The following is a 12,969-nucleotide window of genomic DNA, read 5'->3' on the forward strand; positions in this document are numbered from 1 at the left end:
ATTTGGAAGTGAATTTTAAATGGTCTTTTTAAAACACAGGTTTAATCGAATTTAGTTAATCCCTTCATCAGGGATGGGAAAGTGGGAACTAAAGAATAGTTCCCACAGTGAAATGGGAACTAAAGAGAAAACCAACCCCCCTTCCCACACACACACACTGGGTGGCTGGAAGGAGAATGTCTGACTTGGAAGACTGAATCAGGGAGAAGACTTTGGCTTTCCATGAGCTTGTCTCTACAGTATAGGATTGTTATTTTCTTGGGAGGAGAGAAAGAGTTGGGAACCTAGACTATATCCCCTTCAGGAAGCCAGATAAATAAATACCCAGGAGAGAGAGAGAGAGAGAGAGAGAGAGAGAGAGAGAGAGAGAGAGAGAGAGAGAGAGAAGGGAGTGAGGAGGGTGTGTGTGTGTGTAAAGGTGGAGCCCTCTTTCTCAAGAGGTCTGAGATGTTTCTCTAGTTGGGGTGGTGGTGGCAGCAGCAGCAGCTCAGGGAGTAGGAAAGTTGAGGGAGAGAAGGGGGTGGGCATGGCCCCAGTAGGATCCATAAGATTCTTGAAATTCAGACTTCAAAAATAATTAAGCTGGATGCATACAAAACAACAGCCAGAGAGGCCCATTTACTGTAAATATTATGAATGGATTTGGCTGACTTGGGAGTCCGCACCCTTCCTTTAAGGCTTTCTCTGAGCTAAGTCAGAATTCGGCCTTCAGACAGCAGCCAGTACACTCTATAATTTGCATGGCTGATGAGGGCTGAATGCTGGGACAGAGGAAGCCGGAGTCAGCCCAACCGCTGGAGACAGACCGGCGGTTTTGATTTGCTCCCTTCCCCCCACTTTTTTTTCCCCCTTCAAATTGTGTTCTTTGACTACAAAGCACTGTTTTGGATTTTTTTTTTGTCTGTTTTTCTGGGGGTAGGATGGGGAGGGGAGGTTACTGACTTGGTTAGTGTTTCTAGGAAATTGGCTTTAAGCTGAACACTTAAAAGGTTTTGGGGGGGGGAAGGTGGCAATAACTATTAGCCCTTGTAACTGATGAACACATCACTTTCTGGCTGTTTTGTCACATTTACGAATTAGTCTTGCTGGCAGGACCATAGGTTTAAGTGAGAGCTATTTGGGATGAAAGTTTGGGGGTAAAAGATTAGCATAGTCTGATAGAGAGAAATGTTGGGGGGTGGCAGGGAAATGACTGGAGAAAAAGGAATTCCTCTTAACACTCTCTCTTGGAATCATGAATGACCAGGGAGAGAACCCTGTTTATAACAAAAGTTGTTGTTTTTTTTTTTAAGTTAGGACAACAGTAAAGCCACATGTCTTGACTTTCCTAGTGGATGGCTATCCATTTTCATTCCCTGTCCACCCTCACCCCCCTTTTTTGGGTAAATAATTGCAAGAACTCTACTGGCTCTAATAACTTTTTTTTTAACTAACCTTTCTTTCCCTCCCCCTCTCCCTTGCCAAGGTAGTAAAATAAGTGAAATCAGCATTCTTTATTACAGATCTAGCACAAATTAGAATCCTGTAATGTTGATGCCAGAAGGAGGGGGAGTCTTACAGATCATCTAGACAAATTCCTTTATTTTATAGACCAGAAAACTGAGTCCCATAGATGGAAAGCAACTTCCCCCAAGTCACAAGTTTCGTATCAGATCTTGGCCAAGTTAATTAACCTCTATTACCTGTCCTGAGCTAGTGCCTTCCTGCTGCAAGGTTAACAGGGGCTTAGTAGGAAGGCCAGAAACATTTCTCCCTGGCCCTGTTTTTAGCAAAGAAAACAAGTAAATGAAGGTTAGTCCAAGGCTGGATTATTGCATTGGGCTGTCAACTTTAAAAGGCCTCAAATATTAAGTACTGTCTATTCATCCAGGATCATGCTAGGCATTGTTGGGAGCACACAAAGAAACACAGGAGGAAACATTTTCACCTCATTTTCTTGGAAACTTCTAAAACAGGAATACACTTTCCAGCTTTGATAAGTAGAGTGGATTAAAAAGTGGAATAGAATCTAGTGATTAAACACCTTGGAGACACCTAGGGGGTCATCTCTTTCAAGTACAGTCATCATGTGATCATCATTGAAGGCTATCTAGAAACTACCTAGGATTTGAAGATTGGGATGATTTCAGTCTGGCCCCAAGACACAGACCTCAAGCAGCTCTCTATTTGTTAGAGTTGCTTTTTGAAGGGTGGAAAGGGGGAGAAGACCTGTTTTATCTGTAGAAAGTAGAGGATCATTTCCTTCTTTGATTCAAAAAATTAAGCTTATTTGGGTTGAAATTTTACTGAATAAATGTATGTTTTTATAAACTTAACCTGCTTTGGACCTCAGTTCCTGCCTCTGTAAAAGGAGAGGCTACAATTATATATTATCTCTCTTCTGGGATTCCCCATAAGAAAACAAGCCTTCTCTTACCTTAGGAGCTTTCCTTAGACTCATGCACGATTCAGGCCTTTTCCTAGGCTTCTATCCTCATACAATAATACCAAATTAAGTGATGACTCTTAACGCGAACACTTTAAAAAAAAACAAACCCTTTCTGTCTTAGAATCTATACATTGGTTCCAAGGCAGAAGAGTGGGGAAAAGGCTAGGCAATGGGGATAAGTGACTTGCCCAGGGTCAACTAGGAAGTATCTGAGGCCAAATTTGAATCCATGACTTCCCAGTGCCAGGCCTGGCTCCTTTATCCAGTGAGACACCTAGTTGCCCTAACATAAACACTTTTTTTTAAAGCATAATTTTTTATGCAAAGATTTTATTTTCCCAATTACATGTAATAACAATTTTCAGCATGCTTTTCAAAGTTATAAGATCAAAATTGTCTGTCTCCCTCCCGCCCCCTCTCAGAGACAGTGAATGATTTGATCTGGATTATATATGTATTATCACAACACAAACACTTTTAACACAAACAGGGCAAGGTCAGAAGTAACTTTTGAGTCCTTAAAGATTTTTGTTACATACAGGCTAATTTTAGCATTACATTTCTTTTATGGTAATGTGACTTAATGGAAAGAACCTATCTTCAGGAGAGGATCTGGATTTGAATCCTGCTTCTGATGGTTCCTAATTGTGTAACCTGATGACAAGTTATTTCACTTTGGGGGTCTCACTCAATTTCTCTTGTCATGTAACATGAACATCTAATTTAAAGGATTATTATGAGGGAGAAAATACATTTTGCAAGCCTTTAATATGCTATGGAAATAGGAATTGTTATGATTACTCTTTGAAAGTTGGTGATTCTAGTACTATGAGCATCTAGGTAGCTCACTAGATAAGAGTGCCGGGTCTTTGAGTCAGGAAGACTGTTCAGATGGAACTTCAAACACTTACTAGCTGTGTGACTGATAGCAAGGCACTTCACCCTGGTTGCCTCAATTTCCTTCATTTGTCAAATGAGCTAGAGAAGGAAATGGCAAGCCATTCCAGTATCTTTGCCAAGAAAACCCCAAATGGGGGGCACAAAGAGTTGGAAATGACAGAACAACAAATGAGAATTCTAATACAGGATAAAAGAAACTTACAATTCATCTTGTCCAAGTGATTATTTTATGATATGCAGACTGAAAACAGAAGTGACCTGTCAGATTCCCTGAACCCAAATCCTTTGTTCTTTTCACTCCAACATGTTTCTAACTCCCCCTCTCCTCTCCTGATTAACATCACGTTCTTGGTCTAGTCACTAATCTGTATGCTTGCAGTCTCCTACCTCACTGGAAGCTTCCTAAGGGAAAGATCCTTGCTGCATTCCTTTTTAGATTTCCCAATGCACCTAGTCCCATCATGCTTTTTTAAGGTTTTTTTTTTTAAAGAGTAAAACATTCTAAATGACTTTCCGTTGGATAGATGAGTGGGTAAAATTTTTTTTGCATGAAATACCACAGTTCATTCCTTGATGATGTTAGATAACTTTTTGGAGGACAAGGGAAACATGAATCTTTGAGGCTTACTATATTGTATCTGGTGTAAGTGTTAAAGTAAGGGCAGAATAGTCAATGGACCCAAGTGATTCCTGTGTGTATGTGATTAGGGAAACCTTGGAGCTGTAGCTATGTTTAGGCATCAATTTGCAGTCTTTAAACTTTTTTCATTCCTTAGGTCAGGGGTTGGGGTTTAGTCTAACTCTGAAGAGTATTCTTTCTGCCTAAATGTTTCCTTCTTAACCTGTGCCTTTTAGGAGGAATAAGACCTTTTTTTTTTTTTAAATGAACCCTTACTTTCTGTCTTGGAGCCAATGCTGTGTATTGGCTCTAAGGCAGAAGAGTGGTAAGGGTGGGCAATGGGGGTCAAGTGACTTACCCAGGGTCACACAGCTGGGAAGTGTCTTGAGGCCAGATTTGAACCTAGAACCTCCCATCTCTAGGCCTGGCTCTAAATCCACTGAGCTACCCAGTTGCCCCCAGGAATAAGACTTTTAAAGAAGTATGATGGCAGTGATCCTTCTAATAAGGAAGGATTGCTGACAAGTTTTCAGGAGTTTTACATATATCTGTCTTATAAGCAATTTGATGGTTGACCTCCCACTCTTAAATACTTCCCAGTATTTTCTTCCTCTCCATTCTCATTCCCTCCCCCAAACCTGTTTCAGGCATTATCTTGTCCTCCTTCCCTCCCCTAATTTCACATAATTTGTTGTTGTTGTTCAGTGGTTCAGTCATGTCTCTTTGTGACCCCATCCATGGACCATGGCACACAATTCCCTTCTATCTCACACTATCTCCTAAAGTCTGTTCAAGCTCATGTTCATTGCTTCCATGACCCTTTCTGTCCTTCTCATTCTCTGCCTGCCCCTTCTCCTTTTGCCCAGCATTAGGATCTTTTCCAGTGAGGCTTCGATGTTGTCTCATTCTGTGGCCAAAGTATTTAGGCTTCAGCTCCAGTGTTTAATCTTCCAGTGATTAGTCTGAATTAATTTCTTAAAATATTGACTGATTTGGTCTCCTTGCTTTCTAAGGGGCTCTCAAAAGTCTTCTCCAGCACCACAAATTAAATCTCAAAGGCAGGGGGTCTTGAAGATCTAGGGTCTATAGACACCCAAGGATTCCATGGATAGATTGCAGGAGGCAACAATAACACATTAATTTAGAAAAAATTTAAGCCTCCATTTTTAGTCACAATCCCACCTACATAGGAAAAGGAAAAAAAAAATTGCGATCTCATAGATAAAAGTTCAGTCAAGCAAAACATACATTTTTTTTAAAGCCCTTAACTTTGGTGTATTGGCTCCTAGGTGGAAGAGTGGTAAGGGTGGGCAATGGGGGTCAAATGACTTGCCCAGGGTCACACAGCTGGGAAGTGTCTGAGGCCGGATTTGAACCTAGGACCTCCCATCTCTAGGCCTGGCTCTCAATCCACCGAGCTACCCAGCTGCCCCCCAAAACATACATTTTAATGCGATTGGTTTCCTTTATAATCTCATGTGTTCTATATTTTAAAACCATTATTCTGAACCAGAGTCTACCAGCTTCATCAGAATAACAAAGGGAACAGTGACATAAAAAATTAAGAATCCTTGGCCTATAGGCAGCCAGAGTCTACTCCCCTTGAGAGCCAAGATGGGGAGAGGAAGAGTGAGAGTGTACAGAGGTATCACACCCACACTGTCTCCCCACAACCCTTTCCCATGGCTCCCATGCCTTGGCACGATGAAAGAGAGTCCTGCCTGGACAATTTTAGGATTTCCCTGCTGTTGGGCAGCTCCCATCTCTGGGGCCCTTCTCTCTAGTGGAACTGTGGTGGTGGGAGGGGCTCCTTGGCTGGCCTCACCCTCCTCCCCAGCTTCCCCTCCTCACACCATCAAATAAAGAGGAAAAATTCCTCCCTTGCCTAAAATGTGGCCTTGAGGTCTGGTCACCCCATGTCATTGAACAGCCCCCAAGTGAGATTCATTCATGAACTTTTGGTCTTCTATAAAGGTCTGTTCATTCATGACCAGGGCAATTAAATAACTCTTTGTAAGTGGTAGCGAGCGACTTGCTACTTGTTAAGTGGTTGTTACTAATGCTAGTGCAAACACAGGTAAAATAGCCTTCCCCCCTCTTCCTCCCTTCTTCCTTTCCTTGTAAAGGGGGATTTTATGTTTTAAGGGAGAAGGGGGAGGGGAGGAAAAACACCTTAAAGGAATTTCAGTCAGATTCAGCATTTTCCTGGTGTTGTTCCAAAAATTCCCTAAACCATAGTAAAATGAAAAATTGTTAGCAGGCATCTGATTACTTTTTACAACACAGCTTTTCTTTCCCAGCTTTAAAACAAACAGCTACATTTAAAAACACACACACAAACACACACACACAAAATGCAACACAACACCTTTTTTTTTCTGACGGAGAGGTGGACTTTAATATGAGGAAGTGTCCTAAGTTGAAAGAAATAATCAAATTGACCAGATCTCCCCACTCTCGGTATCTAAAAGGGCACTAAGGTGAATTATAAGAATATGAGTGCAGTGGTTTGCATTCCAGGTCACCAACCAAGCTATGGTGCCGTCTCTGGGATGGATTATGGAAGCAAGGAGCATCTCATGACTGGGAATTTTTGTTTTGGGGGGTTGTGGCAGGAGAACTGGAGATCTCCAGAGAGTCAGTGCCAAGCATTCTGCTCACACCTTGTCTGAGATCCTCTTTTTCAGCGCTGTTCTTCTGTTAACTCTCAGGCATGACTGAGAAACAAGCAAATTGTGGGAAATGCCATTGAGCCAGGGGAATGCAGGGAATTGGCTACATAGGATCTATATTGGGTTTCCCCAAAGTTGTAAATTGTGGGAGAAATGTCAATGCTGACACATATAAGCAATTTCACTATTGTTAAACTGCTTCACAGAGAAGCACAGTTAGGCAGAAGTGGGGAAAGGAGGCGTATTGGGGTGGTAAAGGAGAGGCAATACACATTAGCTTAGTTTGGATTTTTTCTGGCAGTGGGGAGAAGGCAGAGAAGGGCATCTTCTTTACCAAGATCTTTGCCTGAATCGGGAACAGGTGAGAAGGAAGCACACCAGGCATGCACGTACCCACCCCTACTCCACATTTTGTGTAAGAAGGACCTTTATACCCAACCGACAGACAGATAACCCACACTCTGCAGTTTATTTGGGCTAGGCTATTAACATAATCGGGAAACTTCCCTTTCCTGGCCTATGTCTGGCTGAAAATTGCTGGGTGGACTTGACTGGTCTACTAAGAAAATTCAGTCTTAAGATTGGAAGAGCCCTCTCTTTGTCTCTCTGTGTCTCTTTTGTTCTTTCACTCTTACACTCTAAGTGGGAGGCAGAAAGTATAATAGATAATAGACCCTCTTGAACTTTAGATAAGGGTACCTGACAGATTGGTGGGAGAATATAGTTGTGGGCTCCCCTTCCCCTTTTAAAATGGAAGCTGGTTTTCCCTTTTGGTACACTAGGCCCTCGTTTCATAGACACATCTTTCCCTCCCACCCCCAACTCCCTAAACTTCCCTTGAGGTAGTTTCGGAGGACTAGGTTGGAGGTAATTTGATCCCGGTTCTCCCCTCAGCCTGCCCCTCCACCTTCCTTGCCTTTCTCCTTCTCCCTCCCTAGGCTTTTTACTTCCCTGCTGTTTATTTGGTGCCAGGTTTCAGTGGGACAGAAGTGTATGAAACAAAGTATTGTGGGGCTCAGAAAAGGGGAGGTTTCCAGGCGAATACCTAAAAAGTAGGCAGAATTCACTCTCCAAAAGGAGAAAACCATTTTCTCCTCTACACTTGTTGTGTATTCTCTTCCATCCTCCTTTTCTGGTCTTCTCTCAAATTCCAGGCCCTAAGAGTTCCATCATTTTCACCATCTGACTTAGAGTCTCTCACATCCTTTCTGCTTATCTCCAGAACTCTCATAGATAGGCCCCAGGTCCTGAGTTTAGGTTCTTACGTATCAGAAGGCACCTTACCCCGTCCCACTCCAACCAAGGCTTCCAAGGGAAAACTAGCAGATCGATGCTAGAAATAACACAAGTGAACTTTTGAGAATTCAGTGATGGTTGGTGCCCACTGGCCTATTTGGCAGCCAGTGGATACTCTGCAGGAACAAGTCACTGTCTTGAGAATTCGGCTACTGTGCTTGTCCCAGTGTTAGGGGAGGGGGGCAGGGGGGTAAGATATGTGTGTGAGACAGACTGAGAGACCCTTCATGTTTCACTGTTGGGGCCTCATAGAGCATAAGCTAGTTTACTAACTTATTCATGAGGGACTGAAATCCAAGGCTAAATGGTGCTGCCTTTTTTTTTTTTTTTTTTTTTTTTAAGTTTATAGACCTGAATAGTTCCCAGGTCTTAACATGTCTGTAAAAGTTGGAAGGAGGTGCTTGGGCTGAACTACACTCTGCTTCTCACTCTGCCGGCAGCAGTCCTTTTCTAGGGGGAGGGGGTGTACCGGAACCCACTCCCTTCTTTCCTTTCCCCCTGTCTGATTTAAGCTGACGATCAGTTAATCTCTCCCCTGGTTGCTTGAAAAGGCTGCAGGGAGGAGGGAGAGTTAAAGGAACACCCCCCCCCCCTGTTTTCTACGATCTACCCCCCCCTTCCCTTTCCCAATTTTTGTTAACAAATACAAAACTTCCGGTCCCCACCCTGCCTCCACAAACCACAGCTATTCCTGCAGCTCAGGCAGATTTATAGTTCTCTGTCTGAACCTTCCATTTATTACTCCAGCTCCAGGCATGAGGAGGAGAGGTAAATTACAGCTGTAGTCACCCTGGACGATCCCCCCCCCCTTTAATGTGCACAAACATCTATTTAAAGAAACATGCACCCCAAACACCAAAAACACTCCTGGACTGGAGGCTTTCTCAGAGAGGTCCAGGAAACTTTCTTCATGTCAAGCCACGGGGTGGAGCTTAGAGGAGCTGGAGAAAAGGAGCAAGGCATTGAGGGAAACCAACCTATCATACTGTAATACTGTAATGCCGAAATGCTGGTCTTCGAAACTTTCAAACCATCCCCCTTCTCCCCCCCCATGGGCTGGAGGGGGATTTTGAGGACTTTAAGGTCCATTTCTGTGTCAGGTCCTTTCTTTCTGAGTTGTAGGCTAGGCTTCCCAGACCATGGAATGTTATCTTCCTGTCTGAATTAGTCCAGACTTAAATTTTTGAAAACATTTTCCTGGATAGTTCTTGGGCTGTCTTTTGTCAACGATGACTGGCTTCCTCTTAGCATAGGATGTGTGCCTTGAGTTGGTTCTCTATCACTGGGGCTGGATTTATATTGAGCCATTCACATGCTCTCATCTGATAACTCTTCTGACTAAAGCATATTTCTTTGTGAAATAGATGGCCAGGTCAGGGATGTTGATAGTCAGGCAGTATGCCATGGCAAATTGAACGTAGGATTCATGGAAGAGACTTGGCTTCTAGTCTCAAATCTGATATGAAAGGGAAGCTAAATGGCTCCGTGGATAGAGATCCAAGAGGGCCTGAGTGCAAATTTGGCCTCAGACACTTCTTAGCTTTATGACTCTGGGCAAGTCATTTAACCCCTGTTGCCTAGCTCTAACCACATTTCTGCCTTGGAACCAGTACTTAGTATTGATTCTAAGGCAGAAGTTTTTTAATCTGATAAGAACTTCTTATCTCTGAGATTTGGATTAGGTCATTCCCTCTGTCTGAGCCCTAGTTCCCTTATTGGTACAGTGAGGAGATTGCCAAGTAGCATTGTGCTTGGTGATTGAGATATTTTATTTTATTTTGAATATTTTCCCGTATTTACATGTTTCATGTTCTTTCCCTCTTCCCCCAAACCCCACCCAACCCCGTAGCCAATACACAATTCCACTGGGTTTTACATGTATCATTGATTAAGCCCTAATTCCATATTATTGATAGTTGGACTAGAGTTATCGTTTAGTGTCTACATCCCCAATCATATCCCCATCAGCCCATGCGTTCAAGCAGTTGTTTCTCTTCTGTGTTTCTCCTTCCCCAGTTCTTCCTCTGAATGTGGCTTGTTTTCCTTCTCACAAGTCCCTCAGCCTTGCTCTGAATTCTTGCGTTGCTGCTAGTAGAGAAGTTGATCGTACCAGGGTGTATCAGTCTCTGTGGATTGAGATATTTTAAAGAAAGGCAAAAACCCTGGCTCAAGGAGCTCATATTCTAACGGGAGGAGATGCCCTGCAAAAAACCCCCAAATTGTCTGGACACGAAAGAGACTGTCTATGTAAGCAGGCACTTAGTAATTCATTAATTACTTACTGAATTCAAGTAAATCGAGTTGAATCATGAAAAGAATACCAAAGCAAAATGCCAAGTCAGGGATGATTTGGAGAAACTGATGGCTGTAGGTTATACTGGATGGGATAAAAGTCACTGTTAAATCTTGGTTCTTTTGATTTGAGAAGACCCAATGCTAGCTACTTCTAACACTTCTGATTTTTTTTTCTCCCCCTTCTCTAGATTCCCAACTTCTTCAGGAGCCTGGGGATCAGTCACACTGGTGCGTGGTAGCATATTGGGAGGAGAAAACAAGAGTGGGTCGGCTCTACTCTGTCCAAGAGCCCTCCCTGGATATCTTCTATGATCTACCTCAGGGGAATGGCTTTTGCCTCGGACAGCTCAATTCGGACAACAAGAGTCAGCTGGTACAAAAAGTCCGTAGCAAAATTGGCTGCGGCATCCAGTTGACTAGAGAAGTAGACGGCGTGTGGGTGTATAACCGTAGTAGTTACCCGATCTTTATCAAGTCGGCCACACTGGATAACCCCGACTCCAGGACGTTGTTGGTGCACAAGGTGTTCCCGGGTTTTTCCATCAAGGCTTTTGACTATGAGAAAGCATACAGTTTGCAGCGGCCCAACGACCATGAGTTCATGCAACAACCATGGACAGGCTTCACCGTGCAGATCAGCTTCGTGAAGGGCTGGGGCCAGTGTTACACAAGGCAGTTCATCAGCAGCTGCCCTTGCTGGTTGGAGGTCATATTCAACAACCGATAACGCAACAGGAACCGGAGGGGACTAGATGACGTTTAAAACTACTTTGCTGCTAATATTTTCCTTCTGAGTGCTTGCTTTTCATGTAAACTCTTTGGTTGTTTTATTTTTTTAATTGTTGTTTATGGTTTTCTGTTTGTTTTGTTCTCGAGAAATAGCTTATGGAAAGAATTTGGTTTGGGTGGTGGGGGTGGAGCTACCTGGCCAGTTGAGAATTTAAAAGGGGAATAAAAACCAACAACATCAGACAAAAGGTATAAATGACCAATGAGTCAGAAGAGAAAAGAGGGGAGTCACTTTCGCTCTCCCAAATCACCATTTCACACGTCCAATCTGTATGGGCCAGAGGGGGACAATTCTGTAAGGGGAGAAGAACATGGACACTTTGTGTTATAGAGGGAGGGTATTTCCCTCAAGAAAAAGCCTCAGTAAGAACCCAGAGCCATAATATATATTGCTCTTTAGCTCTTTGGAAATGCTCGAGGGGTTGGGATGTTAGTGCCCTCTTGGGTTCTCTCTGTTGGTTAGGTGTTCCCATATAATAAGGCCACCTCTGGGATAGAGCTCCCTTGACCTGGCCCTTCCCCAGGTACTTCTCCCCCTTTATTAATTGGCTTGGAATAGAAGGCCAAGGGCCCACGCACACACAGGTCTCTTGGAAACAAACAGCAAGATTTTGAACCAGAACCAATACTTTCACCCTCGGCATCCTAACCTTTTGCCACCTTCACTGCTGCCGTAATTGTTTTTTTTCCCCTTCTTTTCCCTCCTTTTTTTCCCCCCTGACATCTTGGTTTTTCTTTGAGATTGACTTCCCTGAATATTGCTTATAAAGTGCCCACTTTCCCAGGCCCACAATTCCTACCATGTGAGAAAATCCACTCCGTCTCTCTCTTCCCCAAAACCACACCACACTGTTTTAGACCAGTGAGTTGGGGAGGAGAGGGAAAGAGAAGATCACTAAATGGGAAGGAATGGAAACTAGCCCCCTGCTACACCCACCCCCACCCCCCTTCCACTGTCCCTTCAATGGTCCATCTTAACCCAAAGCCGGTTATCAAGGTACCACTCGTGTCCCAGAATACTGTGTTTTCATTTCTTCTACAACTCATACACTTGTATGATACTTTTACACTGTTCTTAGCTCAATGAGCATGTTTAGACCTTAACATAAGCTATTTTTCTAACTACAAAGGTTTAAATGAACAAGAGAAGCATTCTCATTGGAACTTTAGCATTGTAGTGCTTGGTGAGAGAGAAAGGACTCCTGAAAAAAACTGAGATTTATTAAAAGAAAAAATGTATTTTATGTTATATATAAATATATTATTACTTGTAAATACAAAGACGTTTTATAAGCATCATTATTTATGTATTGTGCAATGTGTATAAACAAGAAAAATAAAGAAAGATGCACTTTGCTTTAATATAAATGCAAATAACAAATGCCAAATTAAAAAAAAGATAAACACAAGATTGGTGTTTTTTCTATGGGTGTTATCACCTAGCTGAATGTTTTTCTAAAGGAGTTTATGTTCCATTAAACAATTTTTAAAATGTACACTTGACTTCATGTTGTGCACTAGCTTGTCTTTCATCGACTGGGTTTAGGGTGGATTGTGGCCCTCAAACTGGGCAGCATGGTTTTGTAAATACTGGGTCAACCCTCACTGGATAAGGAATGGGGAATGAGGGATTGGCTCATCCTCCGAAGATGAAGGATGCAGTTCTGGACCCTCTGAGACAAAGAGAGGGATCCATAATAGACTTCTTACAACCACTTAGTTAAGGTTGGAGTGAGGGACTTGAGATTCTAACCTCAGCTAAATTTATGGGACTATGACAAACATTTTAAAAGCCTATGGAGGGGGCAGCTGGGTAGCTCAGTGGAGCGAGAGTCAGGCCTAGAGACAGGAGGTCCTAGGTTCAAATCTGGCCTCAGACACTTCCTAGCTGTGTGACCCTGGGCAAGTCACTTGACCCCCATTGCCCACCCTTACCACTCTTCCACCTATGAGACAATACACCGAAAGTA

General features: G+C 43.0%; 1 protein-coding gene across 2 annotated transcripts in view; it reads left to right on the top strand.

Annotated features, from left to right (window-relative positions):
• The window catches only part of SMAD7 (SMAD family member 7), a 40,142-nt gene extending 27,647 nt beyond the window's left edge, over positions 1–12,495 (top strand). For both annotated transcript variants that reach the window (XM_044664796.1, XM_044664805.1), the window contains exon 4: positions 10,399–12,495. In XM_044664796.1, coding sequence (XP_044520731.1) covers positions 10,399–10,937 — 539 coding nt within the window. In that variant the 3' untranslated portion in view covers positions 10,938–12,495. The remainder of the gene's footprint in view (positions 1–10,398) is intronic.
• Positions 12,496–12,969: the final 474 nt, after the last annotated feature.

Source organism: Gracilinanus agilis, chromosome 1, assembly GCF_016433145.1.
Source record: "Gracilinanus agilis isolate LMUSP501 chromosome 1, AgileGrace, whole genome shotgun sequence".
Classification (NCBI taxonomy): Eukaryota; Metazoa; Chordata; class Mammalia; order Didelphimorphia; family Didelphidae; genus Gracilinanus; species Gracilinanus agilis.